At 40.3% G+C, this 24,078-nt stretch overlaps 1 protein-coding gene across 1 annotated transcript in view; it reads right to left on the bottom strand.

The window, feature by feature from the left end:
- The window catches only part of scn1laa (sodium channel, voltage-gated, type I-like, alpha), a 61,322-nt gene that overhangs the window by 18,673 nt on the left and 18,571 nt on the right, over positions 1–24,078 (bottom strand). Inside the window, exons 3-18 of the mRNA XM_057853314.1 lie at positions 22,938–23,056; positions 22,726–22,815; positions 22,520–22,648; positions 22,271–22,362; positions 19,611–19,874; positions 17,712–17,775; positions 17,401–17,542; positions 13,108–13,314; positions 10,021–10,269; positions 5,607–5,914; positions 5,477–5,492; positions 4,943–5,060; positions 4,627–4,865; positions 1,328–1,501; positions 885–1,241; positions 256–738 (exon numbers count right to left, since the gene is read on the bottom strand). Coding sequence (XP_057709297.1) covers positions 256–738; positions 885–1,241; positions 1,328–1,501; positions 4,627–4,865; positions 4,943–5,060; positions 5,477–5,492; positions 5,607–5,914; positions 10,021–10,269; positions 13,108–13,314; positions 17,401–17,542; positions 17,712–17,775; positions 19,611–19,874; positions 22,271–22,362; positions 22,520–22,648; positions 22,726–22,815; positions 22,938–23,056 — 3,051 coding nt within the window. The remainder of the gene's footprint in view (positions 1–255; positions 739–884; positions 1,242–1,327; positions 1,502–4,626; positions 4,866–4,942; positions 5,061–5,476; positions 5,493–5,606; positions 5,915–10,020; positions 10,270–13,107; positions 13,315–17,400; positions 17,543–17,711; positions 17,776–19,610; positions 19,875–22,270; positions 22,363–22,519; positions 22,649–22,725; positions 22,816–22,937; positions 23,057–24,078) is intronic.

The raw sequence follows: 24,078 nt of genomic DNA, 5'->3' as shown, positions 1-24,078 counted from the left end.
ACAGGTCCGCAAGGGCCACTCTTGGTCCTGGTCTTTGGTCCAACCGATCCCGCACAGACATTGTAGCCAATGAGGTTTCAGCTGAAACAAACAGCAACTGACTGCAATCAACTGATTACACTTGTAAGACACCTTATTGGTGAAAAGATGTCCTTTTGTTCGGTTGGAATGAAATCCTGCACCTACTGCAGCCCTATGTGGAATAGTATGGAGATCCTTTCTTGACACACTAACAAATTTAAAGAGCATCCTTACCACACGGCATCCTGCTGCATCAGATGAGACACTGCTGAAGTCCTCTGTGTTGAGATTTTCAAAGTCGGACTCCCCCACCGCGATTGGAACATGGACAGTCAAACTGGGGTTGTTGATGAAAGACATTATGGAGTCATCAGTCTTGCTGCATACAATATACTTGTCCCCACTTTTGTCCACTCCAGTCACATCCCCATTTCCGTTTCTTGGTAGCGCTTTAATGGTGTGGTTGGGGATGCCGTTCAGTCCTGATGCTCTTTGGATGTCCTCGGGGGATGAGTTTTCCTCACCCTGGTTTTGTGCGTTGTTCCCTAGACAGACACTATTGCAAGCGCTCTGAATTAAGGATTTGACAAAGGCAATGCCTTTGTGGATCCGTGCAATGGCAATCTGCAAGTTGTTTGTGTCGCTGTCGTCCTCGGTGGCAGCTAGGTTGTCTGCACTGAAAGAACTCAGTAGCAAGGCCAGGAACAGGTTCAGCACCTATGAGATCATAATATGCATCAATCTCTGAATACTCTTAAGATAGAATCTCTACATATAGTGCATGTTATTATTGTTTTCATCAATTAGCTTATAGATTTAGATGAATTGGACTCATGAAATGGCCACAAGAGATGAAAATGTACCACTAGGTTTCCAATAACCATGACCATCATGTAGACAATGATGCACATGGTTGTTCCAGCCACCTCCATGCAGTCCCACATGGTCTCTATCCATTCTCCACAAAGCACTCGGAACACGATGAGGAACGAATGGAAAAAGTCACTCATGTGCCAGCGGGGTAGAGTGCAGTCACTGTTGATTTTACACACACAGTCCTTGTAGTTTTTCCCAAACAACTGCATGCCCACAACAGCAAAGATGAAGACGATAATGGCCAGCACTAGGGTCAGGTTGCCCAAAGCCCCCACAGAGTTACCAATTATTTTGATGAGGGTGTTGAGAGTAGGCCATGACTTAGCCAATTTGAATACTCGCAGCTGTCAACACACACACACAAAAAAAGACAATGATGAAAGATAATTGAAAACTTATTTTACAGAATGCCTTGCATGTTGAAACTTACCAATCTGAATGATCTTAACACAGACATTCCAACAACATTGGATAAACAGAGCTCCATCAAGCTTAAACTGACAATTATTCCATCAAAAATATTCCATCCCTCTTGGAAGTAATAGTAAAGATCCATAGCGATTATCTTGAAGACCATTTCAGCTGTGAAGATTCCAGTGAATACCTTGTAAGAAACAGAAAAGCAGTCTTTTTATTAACACGATTGCTAATTAGAAAATGAACAAACTCACCAATGAACACGTAAAATGGAACCAATGAACGTTTTTGAGTAATTGCAAAGTCAGACAAATGTCTTTTTTTGGTTTGGTGGGCACGAACAAACTTCAACAAGGGCAAGGGCCCAATCTAACTTTGAGAGCGGGAGTAGGGTTTTGCTGGGGGTACCTAGGAACCTCAGGAATATGAATGTCAAAATTATTTGGATTGTTACAACTTATGTTGATAATTGTTGCATAACGACATATGTTGCACACACAACATACAGTGGGGCAAATAAGTATTTAGTCAACCACTAATTGTGCAACTTCTCCCACTTGACAATATTAGAGAGGCCTATAATTGTCAACATGGGTAAACCTCAACCATGAGAGACATAATGTGGAGAAGAAAAAAAAACAAAATCACATTGGTTGATTTTTAAAGAATTTATTTGCAAATAATGGTGGAAAATAAGTATTTGGTCAATACAAAAAGTTCATCTCAATACTTTGTTATGTACCTTTTGTTGGCAATAACGGAGGCCAAACGTTTTCTGTAACTCTTCACAAGCTTTTCACACACTGTTGCTGGTATTTTGGCCCATTCCTCCATGCAGATCTCCTCTAGAGCAGTGATGTTTTTGGGCTGTCGTTGGGCAACACGGACTTTCAAATCCCTTCACAGATTTTCAATGGGTTTGAGATCTGGAGACTGGCTAGGCCACTCCAGGACCTTGAAATGCTTGTTACGAAGCCACTCCTTTGTTGCCCTGGCTGTGTGTTTGGGATCATTGTCATGCTGAAAGACCCAGCCACGTCTCATCTTCAATGTCCTTGCTGATGGAAGGAGATTTTCACTCAAAATCTCTCGAAACATGGTCCAATTCCTTCTTTCCTCTACACAGATCAGTCGTCCTGGTCCCTTTGCAGAAAAACAGCCCCAAAGCATGATGTTTCCACCCCCATGCTTCATCACAGTGGGTATGGTGTTCTTCGGATGCAATTCAGTATTCTTTCTCCAAACACGAGAACCTGTGTTTCTACCAAAAAGTTCTATTTTGGTTTCATATGATCATAACACATTCTCCCAGTCCTCTTCTGGATCATCCAAATGCTCTCCAGCGAACCGCAGATGGGCCTGGACGTGCATTGGCTTCAGCAGGGGGACACGTCTGGCAGTGCAGGATTTGAGTCCCTGGCGGCGCATTGTGTTACTGATAGTAGCCTTTGTTACTGAGGTCCCAGCTCTCTGTAGGTCATTCACTAGGTCCCCCGTGTGGTTCTGGGATTTTTGCTCACCGTTCTTGTTATCATTTTGGCGCCACGGGGTGAGATCTTGCATGGAGCCTCAGATCGAGGAAGATTATCAGTGGTCTTGTATGTCTTCCATTTTCTGATAATTGCACCCACAGTTGATTTCTTTACACCAAGCGCTTTATCTATTCCAGATTCAGTCTTCCCAGCCTGGTGCAGGTCTACAATTTTGTCTATGGTGTCCATCGACAGCTCTTTGGTCTTGGCCATAGTGGAGTTTGGAGTGTGACTGACTGAAGTTGTGGACAGGTGTGTTTTACACCGATAATGAGTTAAAACAGGTGCCATTAATACAGGTAACGAGTGGAGCCTCGTTCGACCTCGTTAGACCTCGTTAGAAGAAGACCTCTTTGACAGCCAGAAATCTTGCTTGTTTGTAGGTGACCAAATACTTATTTTCCACTCTAATTTGAAAATAAATTCTTTAAAAATCAAACAATGTGATTTTCTGTTTTTTTTTTTCACATTCTGGTTGAGGTTTACCCATGTTGACAATTACAGGCCTCTCTAATCTTTTCAAGTAGGAGAACTTGCACAACTGGTGGTTGACTAAATACTTATTTTCCCCACTGTAATTAACTATGTATATTAGGGTGGTCCAAAAAACAAAAAGTAAGAATTTTCATGCTCCACATCGCTTTATTTTGTCCAAAATGCAGTCCCTCGCTTGTTGGGTCGTTAAAGAAGAATAGCAGTTTCATTCACACAAGACAACTTTCTGGTAATTCCACGACAATGAACCGCTGATGGTTTTTCTTCGATGGCGTGGGAATATCCTTCCTGTGCTGGTGGACTGGCCTAAGGATGTACTGTATACTTTGCTCCTCGCCCTCCGAGAGGGCTGCGTTGTACTTTTTAATAAGAACGATCCCCCTTTCGGTTATATCGTTAAGGACGAGGAGAGATTTGGCTCTTCTCTTCGGGTCGTGGAAGGTCTCATCCTCTTCCCAAGTTCTTGAGGAATTACTCGTCGGCTTCACAAGCCCCATCCCGTATCAGCAGGTTGAAGACCTTAATCGACCTGCTCGTGAAGAACTCTTGAAGGAGCAGTACTTCAGTCTCCCCTTCCGTCAGCTTGACGCTGCGTGGATGTCCACTCTTGGCCAGAGTATCGAAATGTGCCCCACATACCGCCTATGTTGTGACAGAGAGACGTTTGTCGAAGAGGGAGAGCCTGACGAGATGTTCAGGAATGAACCACAGGTGACGGGACAGTGCTGCATGGTCGTGGAAGGTCTCATCCTCCTTCCAAGTTCTTCTTGAGGAATCCCTCGTCTGCTTCTCAAGCTCCATCCCGTATCAGCAGGTTGAAGACCTTAATCGACCTGCTCGTGAAGAACTCTTGAAGGAGGGGTGTTTTAGTCTCCCCTTCCGTCAGCTTGAGCTGGGTGGATGTCCACTGTTGGCCTATGCATCGAGACACATGCCACACATGCTGCCTTTGTTTTGACAGGGAGAGCGTGACGAGATGTTCAGAAATTAACCACAGGTGACGGGACAGCACTGAAAAATCAATGAAATTGGGGGACCCACAAATGATACCCAATCTTCACAAAATTTTGCACACAAGCCCTACTACAAAGTGGACAAAAATAAGGCATGTGGAGAAACAAATCAGCAATGTTTTATATTTTTTCCTTTAGTACATTACCTTGTCCCATTTTTTTGTTTTTTATTTATCCATCCATCCATCCATCCATCCATCCATCCATCCATCCATCCATCCATCTATTAACTTCGACTGCACTAAAGTCACAAAATAGTGTATTTTACTCACCATATTACCTACAGCCAGCGTACGGGCAAAATTGTCGGTCATTGGATAGTGCTCCATTGCCATGAATAAGGTGTTGAGTACAATGCAGATAGTGATGGTTAAATCAGTAAATGGATCCATCACAATTATTTTAGCCACCTTTTTAATCATCATCCAGAGTGGACAACATTCCCAGATGAGGAACGTATTTGCAAAACTGTACCAGCAGGTAGGACACTTCTGTCTAGATTCCTCCAGCTCTGTTGCAAATACAAAAAAGATTGTTGTTTTTCAACATATAAAACTGGACACAAATATGTATGCATTTAACATGTACCTTCAATTGTGCTGGTTATGACACTTGCAACGCTGAAAGTTCGGTCTCTGGCTGCCGGGTCCTCAGGAAAATCGGTACAATCCTGATTTGTTCCTCCATACGTGTCGGTGGTGTCAGCCTGTTGCGGAAGCACTTTTTTTAAATTAATGCTGAGCGAGTTCAGAATTAATATAAAAGACCGATACTAAACATTTAAATACCCAGAGCATTTGCTATTAATATCCCAGCAATCATTCCAGTTCAGTTCAGTTTGCACTGAACAATGGTTTTTGAGATGGTATACGAGAGGGTACTGAGAAAGACTCCGTTTTTGTTGGGATTTCTGGACCCTTTGGAAATGGACACGCGATAAAATGAACTGAACTGGACTGTACCAGAAGAAATGTCCAATCATTTGATTTCACTTTCTTTTGCATTTTAAAATGGCTTGAGAAAATGCATTTACCTGCACTATGCACTTATAATTGTAATTTGAATAACGGTACTAAAAAAACATCAGTTTAAATTTGAAAGTTTTACAAGAAGGAAAAGGACTACAAGCAAAGAATTACTACTGAAGACATGGCAGATGCGAAACGAGACAGGACAACCCTTTCTTACTTTGTCTTTATTGGAGGTCATATCTACTGTCAGTTTAGGACGAAAGAGCCCCATAGGTGATAACGGGATTGAATCGACACCCATTAGGGAGACTACTCCATTGCAGTCTACAGTGCTCTGCTTCTTCCTGCAGGGTGAAAGTAGCGGATGTGGAAAGAAGCTTGACTGGCTGATACTGCTGCCGTGGCGATCACACCCCCGGGGAAAAAACAAAGAGGTTCTTCGACTCCGGTTGTCCTCAAAAATGCTGTTCTCATCATCTGCAAACTCATTTTCTGAGCCGGCATCTCGTGATTGGCTCTGGAAACTGAAAACGCTGGTCCTGCTGTTCCGTCTGGATGAGAATGATGGTCCGTGAATACTCAGAAAGGACTAAGAGAGAAAGATATTCTTCAGTAGCAAGGACAAATATACGGGGGTGTGAAGAAGAAACAACTTTAAGACGATCATATGAATTGGTGACATTTAAGGGACTTTGTGATGAAGAAGATGGCCAATGCGCAATAAGCATTGGGGAAAAAAAGCAAATTAAAAGCCATATTTGCAATGACTGAAAATCTCAATGATGATGTTAATAATGAGGAAGAAGCTGAAAATGGTGAAATGCATTTCAAGAAGAGCAAAATCAAAAAAACGTCTTGGTGACATCATCAACAATGACAAGAGTTGAGAAAGAAGATTTGGATTTTGATGATAATGATGCGCCACAAGCACATAAAAAAGCGTACTTGAGTCAATTTAATGAAAATAACGACACTTATTGTTGAGTAAAGAATGTTAGCGTGGACATGCAATGCATAACAGAAAGATGCATGGCAATGTTTTCAAACAATGCAATCACTACATAAACATAACGTTAGGTACACTTGCATAATCCAATGGTATTGTACAGTGAAGTTATTAGTAATAGTAAATGTCAGTCTCATTTGAATAGTCAATACAGAACCTTTGATACAGGTCTTGGATCTTATTTGGTTGTGCAAGTGTACCTGATGTTGTGAATAAAATAACTTTTTGGGAAGGCAGTATATTTACATTATCATATAGACAAGCACAAATACAAACATAGAGTGGGCCAAATAAGTATTTAGTCAACCACTAATTGTGCAAGTTCTCCCACTTGAAAATATTAGCGAGGCCTGTAATTGTCAACATGGGTAAACCTCAACCATCAGAGACAGAATGTGGAAAAAACAAAAACAGAAAATCACATTGTTTGATTTTTAAATAATTTATTTGCAAATCATGGTGGAAAATAAGTATTTCGTCAATAACAAAAGTTCATCCCAATATTTTTTTATGTACCCTTTGTTGGTAATAACGGAGGCCAAACATTTTCTGTAACTCTTCACAAGCTTTTCACACATTGTTGCTGGTATTTTGGCCCATTCCTCCATGCAGATCTCCTCTAGAGCAGTGATGTTTCGGGGCTGTCGTCGGGGAACACGGACTTTCAACTCCCTCCACAGATTTTCTATAGGGTTGAGATCTGGAGACTGGCTAGGCCACTCCAGGAGCTTGAAATGCTTCTTACGAAGCCACTCCTTTGTTGTTTGTTTGTCTTCCATTTTCTAATAATTGCTCCCACAATCGATTTTTTTACAACAAGCGTTTTACCTATTGACGATTCAGTCTTCCCAGCTTGGTGCAGGTCTACAATTTTGTCTCTGGTGTCCTTCAACAGCTCTTTGGTCTTGGCCATAGTGGAGTTTGGAGTGTGACTGACTGAGATCGTGGACAGGTGTCTTTTATACCAATAATGGGTTAAAACAGGTGCCATTAATACAGGTAACGAGCGGAGCCTCATTAGACCTTGTTAGAAGAGGTTAGACCTCTTAGACAGCCAGAAATCTTGCTTGTTTGTAGGTGACCAAATACTTATTTTCCACTCTAATTTGGAAATAAATTCTTTAAAAATCAAACAATGTGATTTTCTGTTTTTTTCCGCATTCTGTCTCTCATGGTTGAGGTTTACCCATGTTGATAATTACAGGCCTCTCTAATCTTTTCAAGTAGGAGAACTTGCACAATTGGTGGTTGACTAAATACTTATTTGCCCCACTATAAATATACTGTATATACTTATCATTGAGTTTTTTGTTTGTTTGCATTAGGTTACTGAGGTCGACATCCCATTTTTTTTTTGTAATCTAAAACAAAATTTCCCCATATAAAATAATGGAAGTCATTCTTTCCAAAGTCATCCTGACACTATAAAACCTCAACAGTTGTGGTATCTTTCTTACAAAATTATATTTCTTTTGATTATATGAATTGCAAAAAGCCAATGTCAGAGGCTCTGCTGTACTTGCTATGTTTATATGTTCCAATTTAATAATCTTAATCATGGTAATCAAGGTGAATATCTTGTTTAACAATATCAACCTTCTAAAATCTAAACAATTTGGGCGTGATTTGCCATGATACCAAAAAGCAGGCTCTTAATTGCACACTAACAGATGGCACACATGATTGCTAGTTGTGTTGGACACCGGAGTAAAAGCGGGGTTACAAATGTTTTACTCTTTGGAGATGAGATGGTTTTTACTAGGGCCCAACGATATTGAAAAAAAAAAAAAGACATTGCGATTTTTGGTGGTTTGCGATATTAAAACTAGAAGAATTTTCACCAGACTCGAATAGCTCTGTTTGGGAAGACTCACTATGACCACATAATATTCATTAAAGATGTCTGGATCCGATCACATGATCGGAAATCAGGCCGATGGCGGCATTTTTCAGAGGATCGGAATCGGGTGAAAAGGATTCGGTTTTTAATTTAAAAAAAAAAAAGTTTGTCTGCTTCATGCTCATACAGCCTTTCACGTGCTCTCCTGAAAAGCAGTGCGACCAAACTGTTTTTCTTGGTCACCAGTGCAGCTGGTGTTTTGTACTTAAAGTTAACGATGATTGACTGGTATGTAGCTTTGATGTGGTTTACGATCAAAGGCACAAATGTGTTAGTCATTGTTAAGCTTGGTACACAGTCTGAAATGTGCTGTGGCAACTCATTCAATATGTGAGAGTCTGAAAAAAAAAAGACAAAAAATATTTCAGTATAGGCAGATTCTCAAAATTTGGTGACTTGACTCGGGTGTAAAAATATGCGATCGGAACATCGCTAGTATTCATATACCGGTAATATCATTTTATTTTTTTACATAGTAATGTGCACTTTGAGATTTGTTTTTCAAATGTAAAGTCCGTTATAAATAAAATGTATTATTATTATTATTATTGTTAGTATTCCAGGCTAAGGAGGTTTATCTGTAATTGATGAAGCTTGGTGAAGCCATCTCTCTGCTCAATTGCTGCTTTTATGAAGAAAAACAAAAGTTTACATTAAAAAAAAAAAAAAAAAATTGCACGTCCTGCGATGGACTATTGTGCAATGCGCACATTGCGATGGCAGTGTTCAAACAATATATTGTGTAGGCCTAGTTTTTACCATGGAAAATTTGGGACAGTACTACAAGCTTAAAGTGAAATTTGAGGTGATGGCATTACAAGTGTCAGTGGAAAGGTAGAACAACAACAGTTAATCTTTATTCAGTGTATTGAAGGGGAATATATTGTAATATAATCATGCATTATTATAAGTATTCATTCACTGCTGTTCTGTTCACAACATGCCTGTTTACCTTTCTGTAAAAAATTGAAATCTCCTTGATGACATGATAAGGGGAACATAGGAATGTATTGTTTACACTGTATTTTTCCACTATGTATGGTTCTGCCCCAGAGACTGGGATGAACTTGCTCATTTGCATAGGAACAATATAAATTCTGCCTCGCTCGTCGTTCGGGATGGTCCTCCAGAGAAGGAGCTTTTATTGTATTCCAACTTTAATGGTGTTAAGGCCTGCTATGTTTCACAATTGGACTTTCTAAAATTCTTCTTTGTTCTCATTTAATTTGATACTGCATTCCATGCGTTATTCATAATTCATTTTTTAATTTTTTTAAAGAAAGTCAACTCCGGCTGTCTTTGCCTCGACTTTTTTTCCCTTGAATATCACAGTGACAATTTTTGGAGGGCTATCGGGCACATAAATTTAACTTGACCTAAATGCACGAGGATTTGACGAATTTGGCCATCCTTTATACCACTGCTTATAAAACGTGTTTCTTGCATTTCAAATATTTCAAATTGAGCAGGAAAGAACCATTCTCTGCGACAATTTGTGTCAGGTTTGATAAATATTTTTTCACAATTAATCCTGTTGCATCAACTCTCAAAGTACTTTATGCATTCAGTGAGAACCGCACAAAATGAACATGCAGTTAGTTTGCCTGCTACATGCCATCTTAGCTGCACCTGCTTAGTAAATCAGCTTCCCCATCTGTTAGCGCGCAAAATCAAGTTATCACCATTTTTTAATGTGAAGAATAAGTCAATCGGGCTTTTTGAGATACATTACGTTGCAACACAAGAGACAGAACAGCACGGCTTGATTAACCACCAAATGGTACTGAACCTGGTGAGCTGACGAGCACTTCATTTCATTGTTGAGCAAATTGTCCTCCACAGAGAAGCGACATCGGGACTTCTTAAGGCTATCTTGAGATTCAGACTTTGGGACCTTGCCCTCCTCTTTTCTTTTTCTCCGTCTGTTGCTTCTCTCTTTGGCACTTTTGGAACTCAGTTTGGAGGTTTCGGAGGAGCTTTCTACAACCCCGGTATTGTCGCTGACTTCACCGTGCTCTGCAGACGCTACTGCTACAGTCTTGAGCGCAGACAAGGAAATGTCACATTTAGGAACAGCGGACTTGACATCAGTTTGGAAAATCAATTTAATCTTTGGTAATACAATTACGCATAGCTGTTATTGGATTATATACTGTGACATTTAAGGTGAATACAATGATGACCTTTAACAAAACCATGACAAAACAAAACCGTACAAATCATAGCAGTGTTCATACTTTCCAGGAACGCTTTCACTATACTTTTCACAAAATAATTAAATAGGTACATTGACTTATGGGATTCATTCTAAATACCATATTTTTCGTACTATAAATTGCACTGGAGTATAAGTCGCATTTTTGGGGGAAATTTACTATAAAACTATAAAAATCCAACACAAAGAATAGATACAGTGGGGCAAATAAGTATTTAGTCAACCACTAATTGTGCAAGTTCTCCCACTTGAAAATATTAGAGAGGCCTGTAATTGTCAACATGGGTAAACCTCAACCACGAGAGACAGAATGTGAAAAAAAAAAAAAAAACAACAGAAAATCTCATTGTTTGATTTTTAAAGATTTTATTTGCAAATCATGATGGAAAATAAGTATTTGGTCAATACCAAAAGCTCATCTCAATACTTTGTTATGTACCCTTTGCTGGCAATAACGGAGCCCAAATGTTTTCTGTAACTCTTCACAAGCTTTTCACACACTGTTGCTGGTATTTTGGCCCATTCCTCCATGCAGATCTCCTCTAGAGCAGTGATGTTTTGGGGCTGTCGTTGGGCAACACGGACTTTCAACTCCCTCCACAGATTTTCTATGGGGTTGAGATCTGGAGACTGGCTAATCCACTCCAGGACCTTGAAAAGCTTCTTACGAAGCCACTCCTTTGTTGCCATGGCTGTGTGTTTGGGATCATCGTAATGCTGAAAGACCCAGCCACGTCTCATCTTCAATGCCCTTGCTGATGGAATGAGATTTTCACTCAAAATCTCTCGATAAATGGCCCGATTCATTCTTTCCTTTACACAGATCAGTCGTCCTGGTCCCTTTGCAGAAAAACAGCCCCAAAGCATGAGGTTTCCACCCCCATGCTGTCAGGGTCCGCGAACGCAGAAACAAGGTTGGACCTCACAACAGACAACAAACGACTGAGGGAAGCGTACAAGGGTTTATTAAATACAAAACAAAACACAGGCGATCGCGGCAAAAAGGGGATATAACAAAATGGGTCCGTGACAGGAGGTCGACGGGGCTCAATATAAAACGCGAGGGTAAACCAAGGTGGTAGGCAGAGAGCCAATAAAGCAACTAAAATACACTCACGTACCTGCTCAAGGTAGAGGCATACAAAACTAAAGCAGAAGGCAACCAAAAGCCACGACGGGCAAAATTACCAAAATAGCAAGTTACTCGAAAGACAAGGATGTCGAATGGCGACCAGCAAGGAAAATATCTCGGCGCTCTTCCAGTGGATCGCCTGCGTCTTTATACTATTGTTGATGGGCAGGAATTAGCAGCAGGTGCGATGTCGGGAACGCCCCCACAGCCGCCTCTGTAACAACACAAAATCTAACCAGGAGCAGAATGTGACACATGCTTCACAGTGGGTATGGTGTTCTTCGGATGCAATTCAGTATTCTTTCTCCCCCAAACACGAGAACCTGTGTTTCTACCAAAAAGTTCTATTTTGGTTTCATCAGACCATAAAACATTCTCCCAGTCCTCTTCGGGATCATCCAAATGCTCTCTAGCGGACAGCATACGGGCCTGGATGTGTACTTTCTTCAGCAGAAAGACACGTCTGGCAGTGGAGGATTTGAGTCCCTGGCGGCGCATTGTGTTACTGATAGTAGCCTTTGTTACTGTGGTCACAGCTCTCTGTAGGTCATTCACTAGGTCCCCCCGTGTGGTTCTGGGATTTTTGCTCACCGTTCTTGTTATCATTTTGATGCCACGAAGTGAGATCTTGCATGGAGCCCCAGATCAAGGGAGACTATCAGTGGTCTTGTATGTCTTCCATTTTCTAATAATTGCTCCCACAGTTGATTTCTTTACACCAAGCGTTTTACCTATTGCAGATTCAGTCTTCCCAGCATGGTGCAGGTCTACAATTATGTCTCTGGTGTCCTTCGACAGCTCTTTGGTCTTGGGCATAGTGGAGTTTGGAGTGTGACTGACTGAAGTTGTGGACAGGTGTCTTTTATACCGATAATGAGTTAAAACAGGTGCCATTAATACAGTTAACGAGTGGAGCCTCGTTAGACCTCGTTAGAAGAAGTAAGACCTCTTTGATAGCCAGAAATCTTGCTTGTTTGTAGGAGACCAAATACTTATTAATTTGGAAATAAATTCTTTAAAAATCAAACAATGTGATTTTCTGTTCGTTTTTTTCCCCACATTCTGTCTCTCATGGTTGAGATTTACACATGTTGACAATTACAGGCCTCTCTAATCTTTTCAAATAGGAGAACTTGCACAATTGGTGATTGACTAAATACTTATTTACCCCACTGTATATATTTTTAAAATTAGTTTTTGTTGATTGATTTTTTAAAAGTGTTTCCATTATTTTGTCCAACCCTTTAACATATGTGTATATTAACACTTGACCTTTAACCTTTTGTAGCGGAAGTGATTATTTTTATGTGGTATATGTTTGTTATATGGTAATATGGTAAATGATAATAAGTTGAATTGGGGGATTTTCCATGTGAAATAAATTATGGGATCCAGTAACAAACTGAAGTTTATTTGAAAAATATATATTCCACAGTATTTAAATAATTCCCCCAAAGTATGAAAGTGTGAACACTTCAATGTGGATACACTAATGCAAAAAAACAAAACAAAAACAAAACCTGACTTACCTGAGCATCAGCTTGATGTTTTTTGAGGCTCTCCATCATTGCCTGAAACTCCTCCTCCTTCTCTTGAGCCTCTTTAATGGTGGCCTGGCTTTGCTCCTCGTATGCCATCGCCACCACAGCCAATATCAGGTTGATTAAGTAGAAGGAGCCAAGAAATATGACCAGCACAAAGAACACCATGTAGGGTTTTCCAGATGCTCTTAGTGTCTTTTGGGAACCAAAAAAGGACAGTCATAATTGCAGTTCTTGTCATTCCTCAGTATATATGTACAGTATGTATGTACATCATATGTACTACAGTGGGATGAAAAAGTATCTTGCTTATTTTACCCCCTTCTGTCATTGTTTGTATACTATCCCCAATAAAATATGAAAACCAATAAATGTTTGGGTGGTTTTAGTTAAAGCAGACACAATTTTTTCATCTGTGTGATTTTGACAAAGATCAGATCACATTTGTTTGTGATTTTATGCAGAAATGTGAGAAATTCCAAAAAGTGCAGATGCTTTTTCATACCACTGTATGTACTGTAGAGAGGTGTATATACATATTAGAGGTGGGAATCTTTAGGCACCTAACGATTCGAATACGATTATGATTCAGAGGCTACGATTTGATTATAAATCGATTATTGATGATACCCCCTCCCCCCAAGCTATTAGCTGCTTTAAATGTTTTGTACATTCGTTACAAAAATTGTACAAATAGCCTCTCAGGCTTAAATTAACGACTATTTCAGTATCAAGTTAAAAGTTCAAAACAGTAAATAAAATACTCAAGTCCCCAGTCTGTATGGGCTGCTTTAAACTACATTCAATTACTTTAATGCTGTGAATCAACTTTTAAAGTTGTTAAAATTGCTCCCGTTATTCCATAGTTTCCCTTCTGTCTACTTTCGACATGTGAAAGTTTTAAAACTGTTTCATCATTTAAAGATAGATTCAAGTCAAGATTTTGCCGATTTAGGAGTATTTTAGATAAAAAGTTAAATTAGGTTCGCTTGGAAGGTTCCCTACAACAGCCTTCCAGGGCAGTCTACTGCTTTAAGATGGCGGCTGCTTATTAACGCCGGCAAGTCCGTCAATTGGCATCTAGTTTTCTATACATGTACTGCTAACGCCGCCGAGTCTGTCATTTCGCATCGAGTTCTAGTTCGGCAGCAATCAGGTATTATTGTTTTTTTATCTAGCGAAATGAGTTAAGCCAGAGCCGTTAGTTGAGCATTGTCATTACTTGGTTAATGACAAGCATGATGTTTACTCTCGGTCCGTTCCTCATTGCGTCCCAAAGACCGTGCTGACTGTGTTTTAGTTCCGCTTTACTTGACATATTTCAATAGTCGGAATTTGGATGTGTGTGAATCGTTCTCGAATCTTCCACGGCCGAATCGCGAATAATCTAAGAATTGGAAATTTTGCATACCTCTAATACTAATACTAGTCCTTCTCAAAAAATTAGCATATTGTAATAAAGTTCATTATTTTATGTAATGTACTGATAAACATTAGACTTTCATATATTTTAAGATTCATTACACACAACTAAAGTAGTTCAAGCCTTTCATTGTTTTAATATCGATGAATAATGCAAAAAAGTCAAGAAAAAACAAAAATCCCTATCTAAAAAATTTGCATATCATGAAAAGGTACTCTAAAGAAGCTACTAAGCTAATCATCTGAATCAACGAATTAACTCAAAACCCCTGCGAAAGATTCCTGAGGCTTTTAAAAACTCCCAGCCTGGTTCATTACTCAAAACCGCAATCAAGACTGTCGACCTGACTGCTGTCCAGAAGGCCATCATTGACACCCTCAAGCAAGAGGCTAAGACACAGAAAGAAGTTTCTGCGTGAATAGGCTGTTCCCAGAGTGCTGTATCAAGGCACCTCAGCGGGAAGGAATAAGTACGGCAGGAACTCTGCACAACCAGAAGAGGTGACCACACCCTGAGAAAGATTGTGGAGAAGGGCCGATTCCAGACCTTGGGGGACCTGCAGAAACAGTGGACTGAGTCTGGTGTAGAAACATCCAGAGCCACCGTGCACAGGCGTGGGCTGGAAATGGGCTACAGGTGCCGCATTCCCCAGGTCAAGCCACTTTTGAACCTGAAACAGTGGCAGAAGCGCCTGACCTGGGCTACAGAGAAGCAGCACTGGACTGTTGCTCAGTGGTCCAAAGTGCTTTTTTTCAGATGAAAGCAAATTTTGCATGTCATTTGGAAATCAAGGTGCCAGAGTTTGGAGGAAGACTGGGGAGAAGGAAATGCCAAAATGCCTGAGGTCCAGTGTCTAGTAACCACAGTCAGTGATGGTCTGGGGTGCCATGTCAGCTGCTGGGTTTGGTCTACTGTGTTTTATCAAGGGCAGGGTCAATGCAGCTAGCTTTCAGGAGATTTTGGAGCACTTCATGCTTCCATCTGCTGAAAAGCTTTATGGAGATGAAGATTTCATTTTTCAGCAGGACCTTGCACCTGCTCACAGTGCCAAAACCACTGGTAAATGGTTTGACCATGACATTACAGTGCTCAAGTGGCCTGCCAACTCTCCTGACCTGAACCCCATAGAGAATCAGTGGCATATTGTATAGAGGAAGTTCAGAGACACCAAACCCAACAGTGAGGATGAGCTTAAGGCCACTATCGAAGCATCCTGGGCCTCCATAACACCTCAGCAGTGCCACCGGCTGATTGCCTCCATGCCACGCCGCATTGAAGCAGTCATTTCTGCAAAAGGATTCCCGACCAAGTATTGAGTGCATAGCTGATATAATTAATTGAAGGTTGCCTTTTTTATAGGGATTTATGTTTTTTCTTGACTTTTTTGCCAAAATCATCAATATTAAAACAATAAAAGGCTTGAACTACTTCAGTTGTGTGTAATGAATCTAAAACACATGAAAGTCTAATGTTTATCAGTACATTACAGAAAATAATGAACTTTAACACAATATGCTAATTTATTGCGAAGGACTGGTACAGTGGTACCTCTACATACTAATTTAATTTGTTCCAGGACCTGGTGTGTAAGTGTTTAATGTCGAGCGGGATTTTCCCATAAGAATATATTATAATTGGCTTAATTCGTTCCAGAGCTCAAAAACCTACGCTAGATCCTTAATAAATACTGCTGGTATAATTACAAATAGTAATTACACATAGCAAAATAAATACGATATAAATCCAAATTGGGAAATATAATAATAATAGTAATCATGTAACGAATCAGATTCTAATGTGGCGGTTGTGTTTTGCATGGTGTTTCTAAACACACCGTGTGACTGGCGACAGAGTGAGAGAGATACGACAGAGTTTCACTCTCTCTTTTCATGTTGTTGTTGGCGTCGGCTATGGCAGACAGTAGCCATGCTGTGTTGCACAAGTTCTGCAACAAATGATTAAACCTGACGAAGCTGGCGACTTCCTTGCCAATGTTACAATAATAATAATTGTCACCTTAACTTAAAAAGACTGGCAAACAGGGTCGGAGGAGGACCGTCGAGATCGTAGACATTTCCGGCCGTATCATTGAGCCAGTTCACACCACGCACATGTTCTATCATTTCCATCTTAATTTCAATGTAAGTGTCGCCTTTTTCCAATTTATCACCACCTGCACTAAGCTTCTTGGGACCCATGTTCTCACAAGAAAATCCGTCTTGCGGGAAAATAATGGAATTGCGACAATGTCTTAAATCAGCGTATTTCGAGCATGTCGTCATATGTTGAGACAAATTTTACATCGGATGTCGAAATGATCATATGTCGATACGATCGTATCTCGAGGTACCACTGTACAGTACATGTTCATATACACACATCATGTGTTTGTCTGAGTCACGCCTCGACTCTTCTTTTTCATTCTGTTGAAGACACACCTGGGCATCATGTTGCGCATTTGTTTGAACAACCTCTTTCAAATGATTTTATTCAAATATTGTAATGTGAGAAGGCTTTGACAGAGTTCAACGTGGCCTGTTTTTTGTATTTAGACAAGCATAAAGAACAAATACAGCACTTCCATTAACCTATGCACCATGGACATTATAAGTGAAGCAATACATTCTTCATTTAGACAGTCAACCTTCCCTGTGAGAGACTTTAGAATTTATTGCGAACTAAAATCAAATTAATTTGAGGTAGAAAATCATTCACGCTAAAGGTTAAGTGTTGGCTCACATCCAAGCTGGGGCTTTTAGTACAGTTCCACTATTTGGATATTAAATTGCTTTATCCTAATCAAAATTAAATCAAGCTTTTGGGAAATATTTCATGACCTTTTAGACATTATGGCTTACCTGCTGGTACAGGTTTTCCCAAAAATCTTGAGTCATGAGCCTAAAGAGAGAAAGGAAGGCCCACCCAAATGAGTCGAAGCTGGTGTAGCCATAATCTGGGTTCTTTCCAACTTTGATGCACATAAAGCCTTCTGGACACTGACTACATCCCAAAAAAAAAAAAAAAAAAAAAAAAAAAAAGAAAATGTGTCACATATTGGTCCTGGATTGTTGTTGTTGGTTTTTTTTTTCAAATCAGGAAACACAACAGCATTTTCAGTGTTTTCTTCCATAATATACTTCCTTTATTATTTAATATGGGTTCAACTTACCCAGCCTCGCTACCGTTTCCACAGAGCAATGGATCCCGTTTGCCTGGGAGGTAATAGTAATTTTCTGGGGGACACAAAATTTCATTATTGTGAAAATCAAGACAATCGTAAGTCTAATTCATTCCGTGAGCAGTTCACAACAGACATGTCACATGGCTGTAGCGGATATTCTGTGTTGCACTTCTCATATACAGTGGGGCAGATAAGTATTTAGTCAGCCACCAATTGTCCAAGTTATCCTACTTTTAAAGATTAGAGAGGCCTGTAATTATCAACATGGGTAAACCTCAACCATGAGAGACAGAGTGTGGAGAAAAAAAACAGAAAACCACATTGTTTGATTTTTAAAGAATTTATTTCCAAATTAGAGTGGAAAATGATTATTTGGTCACCTACAAACAAGCAAGATTTCTGGCTGTTAAAGAGGTCTAACTTCTTCTAACGAGGTCTAACGAGGCTCCACTCGTTACCTGTATTAATGGCACCTGTTTTAACTCATTATCGGTATAAAAGACACCTGTCCACAAATCAGTCAGTCACACTCCAAACTCCACTATGGCCAAGACCAAAGAGCTGTCGAAGGACACCAGAGACAAAATTGCAGACCTGCACCAGGCTGGGAAAACTGAGTATGCAATAGGTATAACGCTTGGTGTAAAGCAATTATTAGAAAATGTAAGACATACAAGACCACTGATAATCTCCCTCGATCTGGGGCTCCATGCAAGATCTCACCCCGTGGTGTCAAAATGATAACAAGAACGGTGAGCAAAAATCCCAGAACCACACGGGGGGACCTAATGAATGACCTACAGAGAGCTGGGACCACAGTAACAAAGGCTACTATCAGTAACACAATGCGCTGCCAGGGATTCAAATCCTGCACTGCTAGACGTGTCCCCCTGCTGAAGAAAGTACATGTCCAGGCCCGTCTGCGGTTCGCTAGAGAGCATTTGGATGATCCAAAAGAGGACTGGGAGAATGTGTTACGGTCAGATGAAACCAAAATAGAGCTTTTTGGTAGAAACACAGGTTCTCGTGCTTGGAGGAGAAAGAATACTGAATTGCATCTGAAGAACACCATACCCACTGTGAAGCATTGGAGTGGAAACATCATGCTGTGGTGCTGTTTTTCTGCAAAGGGACCAGGATGACTGATCTGTGTAAAGGAAAGAATGAATGGGGCCATGTATCGAGAGATTTTGAGTGAAAATCTCCTTCTTTTAGCAAGGGCATTGAAGATGAGACGTGGCTGGGTCTTTCAGCATGACAATGATCCCAAACACACAGCCAGGGCAACAAAGGAGTGACTTCGTAAGAAGCATTTCAAGGTCCTGGAGTGGCCTAACCAGTCTCCAGATCTCAACCCCATAGAAAATCTGTGGAGGGAGTTAAAAGTCCGTGTTGCCCGACAACAGCTCCAAAATATCACTGCTCCAGAGGAGATCTGCATGGAGGAATGGGCCAAAATACCAGCAACAGTGTGTGAAAAGCTTGTGATGAGTTACAGAAAACGTTTGGCCTCTGTTATTGCCAACAAAGGGTACATAACAAAGTATTGAGATGAACTTTTGGTATTGACCAAATACTTATTTTCCACCAGGATTTGTAAATAAATTCTTTAAAAATCAAACAACGTGATTTTCTCGTTTTTTTTTCCACATTCTGTCTCTCATGGTTGAGGTTTACCCATGTTGAAAATTACAGGCCTCTCTAATATTAACCAATGGGAGTACTTGCACAATTAGTGGTTGACTAAATACTTATTTGCCCCACGGTAGTTGAAGTTTGCACCATTTCAGAACTGATTCAGAATGCTCCTGTGTGATTAGACTGACATGGCAACACGTACAGTAGATGCTGAAATGTAATTGGACAAAAAAGACTTTAAACACTCACTGCTATCCAGCGAGTACTCTGTCCAGTTGAAAGCCTCTTCCTGGGCACTGTAATGTGGTCCTTTCTCAGAGGTGCCATTGGAAAATGTATCATTGATGGCGGAATCATTGTTTATTGGCATAAACACACACTTTTGCTTTAAATGGCCCATGAACAGTTGCAACCCTATGAGGGCAAAGACGCTCAAGCAGAAGACAGTGAGGATCATCACGTCAGAAAGTTTCTTTACTGACTGGAACAGGGCGCCGACGATGGTCTTCAATCCTACCCAATACAGTGACATATTGTTAGGCCATGTCATGTGGTCAAAGGCAGAACTAAATACAGTTGTCGTGTGGGAGTGATGCAGTTACTGTATTTCGGATCAGTTTTTAATATAGAGATGCGTTTTGTTGGTACACAATATTGACAGCATGGGGTGCGATACAAAAGAAGGATTATTAGAAGGATATTATTATTTTTTTGTGGAACATTGGACATAAATTCTGCTACTTTGACTTAAGAGTGATTAACAGGGTTGGGTATCGAGCATCGATGGGATCCTGTTTAACACTCTGATGCTCCCGGAATCGTTCAAATTTTTAAATTTCGATACACCTGGTCTACTGGTAGTTCCCAGGGTCTCTAAAAGTACAGTAGGAGCTAGAGCCTCTAGCTACCAAGCTCCTGCCTTGGAATCAGCTTCCAGCTAATATTATAGAGGCCGACACAGTCTGTACATTTAAGATTAGACTAAAAACATTCCGATTGGACAAAGCTTATGGTCAGGCTAGTTGAAAACAGACTAGACTCACAGTTCAGTCTAAGCTGCTAGGAGTTATAATGCTGGGGGAAGTACAGCCACTGAGTCCTATTCCCTGTTTTTCACTCTACTTACCACTTGTTCTTACTTTATTTCTCTTTTGTAATTCTAATATCTAGTTGACCAGTCTTTTCATCACTAGTCACCCAGTGTCCCATTTACCCCCTCCCCTCTGGGGAAGGGCTACGCTTTCAGCCGCCGCCGCCGCCTGACAATCCTAAACCCTGGCTGGATGGACGTTTTTGTTGCCCCACCCGCCTCATCTGGCTAGATAGACCTACTCATGTTCCCTTACTCCACTGCATCTCTACAAACTTGAACTCCTTCTGCTACTACCCATCATCACTCCTGGTGCATCTATAGCCTGTCCGTCCTGGGAGTGGATCTCTCCTGATTGTGGTTCTGCCCAAGGTTTTTCTTTTTTCCCATGTTTTTTTTTTTTTTTTTTTTTTAGTTTTTCCTTGACGCCATGGAGGGTCTAAGGATGGGGGATGCACAGGACATGGACTCATCTCATTCATGTATTGTATTTGACTGTGTATCAAAATGACTCTTTAAAGCCCTCTGAGACAAACCTGTTGTGATATAGAGCTATACAAATAAAATTGAATTGAAAATTGAATTGATATCAAGTTTCGATGCCTTGACCGCCGACCAGAAAAAATAGCTGCCAAACACCACGAAGACGAAGCCACATGAAGTGTGTGTTTTTGCATTGCAGTATTTAAAAAAAACATCTTTTGTTTTAGAATTGGTTTTACAGATAAGGAAGTCCTTATTATTTTGCCTCATCTACGTCAAATTATAATCAATACAAGAATTTATACTAATGCTTTGTCGTAGCTCCCAGCTAAGGTATGTCACGTCTCGGAAGTCTTGTTAATGTTTTGTGTTTGTTCAAGACAGATCGTTTTATTTTGGTAGTGGTTTGCCTCCTTGAGCAAACTTTACTTCTTGCTCTTGCCAATCAGGCTAATCATGTCCACCAGTGACCTTCTGTATATATAGCCTGCAGCTAACCATTCCCAGTGTCGGTTTGTCTTGTATCCTGCCATGTTCCATGTCACCAGCTCATGTAAGCCTTTTCTTGACTAAGATTTATGTTGAGTTCAAATGCCCACTTTTGTTACTTTGTTGACTTTGCTCAGAATTTTGGTATCCAGCAAGTGCTGTGAATTTTTGTTGACTTTGCTCAGAATTTTGGTGTCCAGCAAGCGCTGTGATTTTTTGTTCTCTTTTTGAACTCCTATGAACTGAAAATAAATATTTTTGTTTAAACGGAACATTCGTGCATTTGGGTCCTTAGTGAATTCTTGTCAAGGTACATGTATGTAAAGTCCGTAGTGGCTCACCTTAACCCTACGTATTCCTGTTTTCCGTTGAGAAATTCATAGTTGATTTAAAGTTCATATAATTTAAAAAACACAGTAATCGAGAAGTTAAGAAATAAATATTGACGACGCAATTTTTTTGACCCTCCCTATTAAAAGAATGGGAATCTAGAATCGTTTGGAACCGGAATCGAAATGTGGAATCGGAAGCGGAACCTTTCAAGTTCAAACGATGCCCAACCCAGTGATTCATCTCAAATTTTTACTTACAAGCCTATTTAAGATATGGCGCTGGTACATTGAAGCAAATAAAACCTCAAATCCCTCCAAGCTTCTCACATCTTGAATGTGTGATTTGAATAAATTGTCACGAGCTCAGTCAAGGTACTACTGTTTTAACTGGAGAGACAAGCAATTGGGGAAAGAAGCAGTTCTGTGCAATACAATTCAGTTATTGCAAGTTTTCCTCCCATTTTGTTGTGAAATGATCTGTAAGTCATGCATGTTAGAGACAATGAAGAGCTTACCTGGGATCACAGAAATAGCTTTCAAAGCTCTCAGCACCCTGAATGTGCGAAGAGCTGAGAAACTGCCAAGATTCACAAACTCTGTTACATACCTGCAGGGAAATGTATGATTAAAAGCTGAAAATGACCAAAATGCAGTCTTAAACTCATTGTAAATTGAAACATTTTTTTATGTGTTGTTAGTAATGCTACCAAATTTGAATGATTGATGATGCTCCAGAGCAAACTTTTCTGTAATAAAGTACTCACGCCATGACAATGACAGTGAAGTCTAGCCAGTTCCATGGATCCCTCAGAAAGGTGAACTTCCCTATGCAGAAACCTCGGGCTAAAATTTTAACCAGAGATTCGAAAGTGTAGATTGCAGTGAAAGCGTATCTGTTGGGAAAAAAAAACTACTTTTAGACCCGCACTTTTAGTATAATATTCGACGGGTGACCGGAGAAACAACATACTCAACAATCTTGGCCCAGTCGGGTGGTCGACTCAGTGTCATAAATACACAGTTGGTGATGATAGTGCACATAATCAGCAAGTTGAATAATGTGCACGCATGTTAAGGAAATGTCATAAGAATGTCATAGAAACAACACACAAGTAGTAGTAGAAGGAACCTAGCTTAGATAGCTAGGTTACATAGAATATTTAAAGCATTAGAAAAGGATATGAGTGAACCAAAATCCAAATCGATATTCTTCTAAGTGGGTTGAAGGGGCTCAGGAGGTACAAGGCAGGAGCAGCGTTGAACCGGAAGATGAAATTCCCTTTGTTTATTACTATGAATGTCTGGGAAACAAAAGACAGTCGACCAGTCATAGCAGCAATTTACAGCTAATTTATGAGCACGCAGCACTGTGGCCCACTGAACAAACTCAGCAAATCACATTACATTTTGTAGACAGCTGATTCACATCTCGTTTTTATTGTCTTCTTTTTGCCAGGACACATTGGTCCTAACGACTTCACTTCTTCTGTCTAGCCCAGTGCCTCTCAATTATAAATAGTATCATACAGTGTTATGAAAAAGTATCTATACTTCTTGGATTTTCTCACATATCTGCATGAAATCACCATCAAATGTGATCTTTGTCAAAATCACACATATGAAAAAACTGTCTGCTTTAACTAAAACCACCCAAACATTTATGTTTTCTATTTATTATTATTATTTTCTATTTTAATGTGGATAGTGTGCAAACAATAACAGAAGGGGGAAAATAAGTAAGTGAACAATCACGTTTAATATATTGTGGCCCCACATTCGGCAACTTCAACCAGACGCTTCCTGTAGCTGCAGATCAGTCTGGCACATCGATCAGGACTAAACTTGGCCCATTCTTCTCTACAAAGCTGCTGTAGTTTAGTCAGATTCCTGGGATGTCTGGCATGATTCACTGTCTTTAAGTCATGCCACAGCATCTCACTGGGGTTAAAGTCTGGACTTTGACTTGGTCACTCCAGAATGTGTATTTTGTTCTTCTGAAACCGTTCTGAAGTTGATTTAATTCTGTGTTTTGGATCATTGTCTTGTTGCAGCATCCATCCTCTTTTTAGCTTCAACTGTCTGTCAGATGGCCTCAGGTTTTCCTGCAAAACATCCTCATAAACTTTTGAATTCATTCTTCAATTAATGATTGCAAGTTGTCCAGCGCCTGAGGCAGCAAAACAGCCACAAATCATGATGCTCCCTCCACCAAGTTTCACGGTGGGGATGAGGTGTTGATGTTGGTGGGCTGTTCCATTTTTCCTCCACAAATGACGTTGTGTGATACTCCCAAACAATTCAACTTTGGTTTCATCAGTCCACA

The sequence above is a fragment of the Corythoichthys intestinalis genome, chromosome 12 (assembly GCF_030265065.1).
Source record: "Corythoichthys intestinalis isolate RoL2023-P3 chromosome 12, ASM3026506v1, whole genome shotgun sequence".
NCBI lineage: Eukaryota > Metazoa > Chordata > Actinopteri > Syngnathiformes > Syngnathidae > Corythoichthys > Corythoichthys intestinalis.
This window is presented reverse-complemented; position numbering and strand designations above follow the sequence as displayed.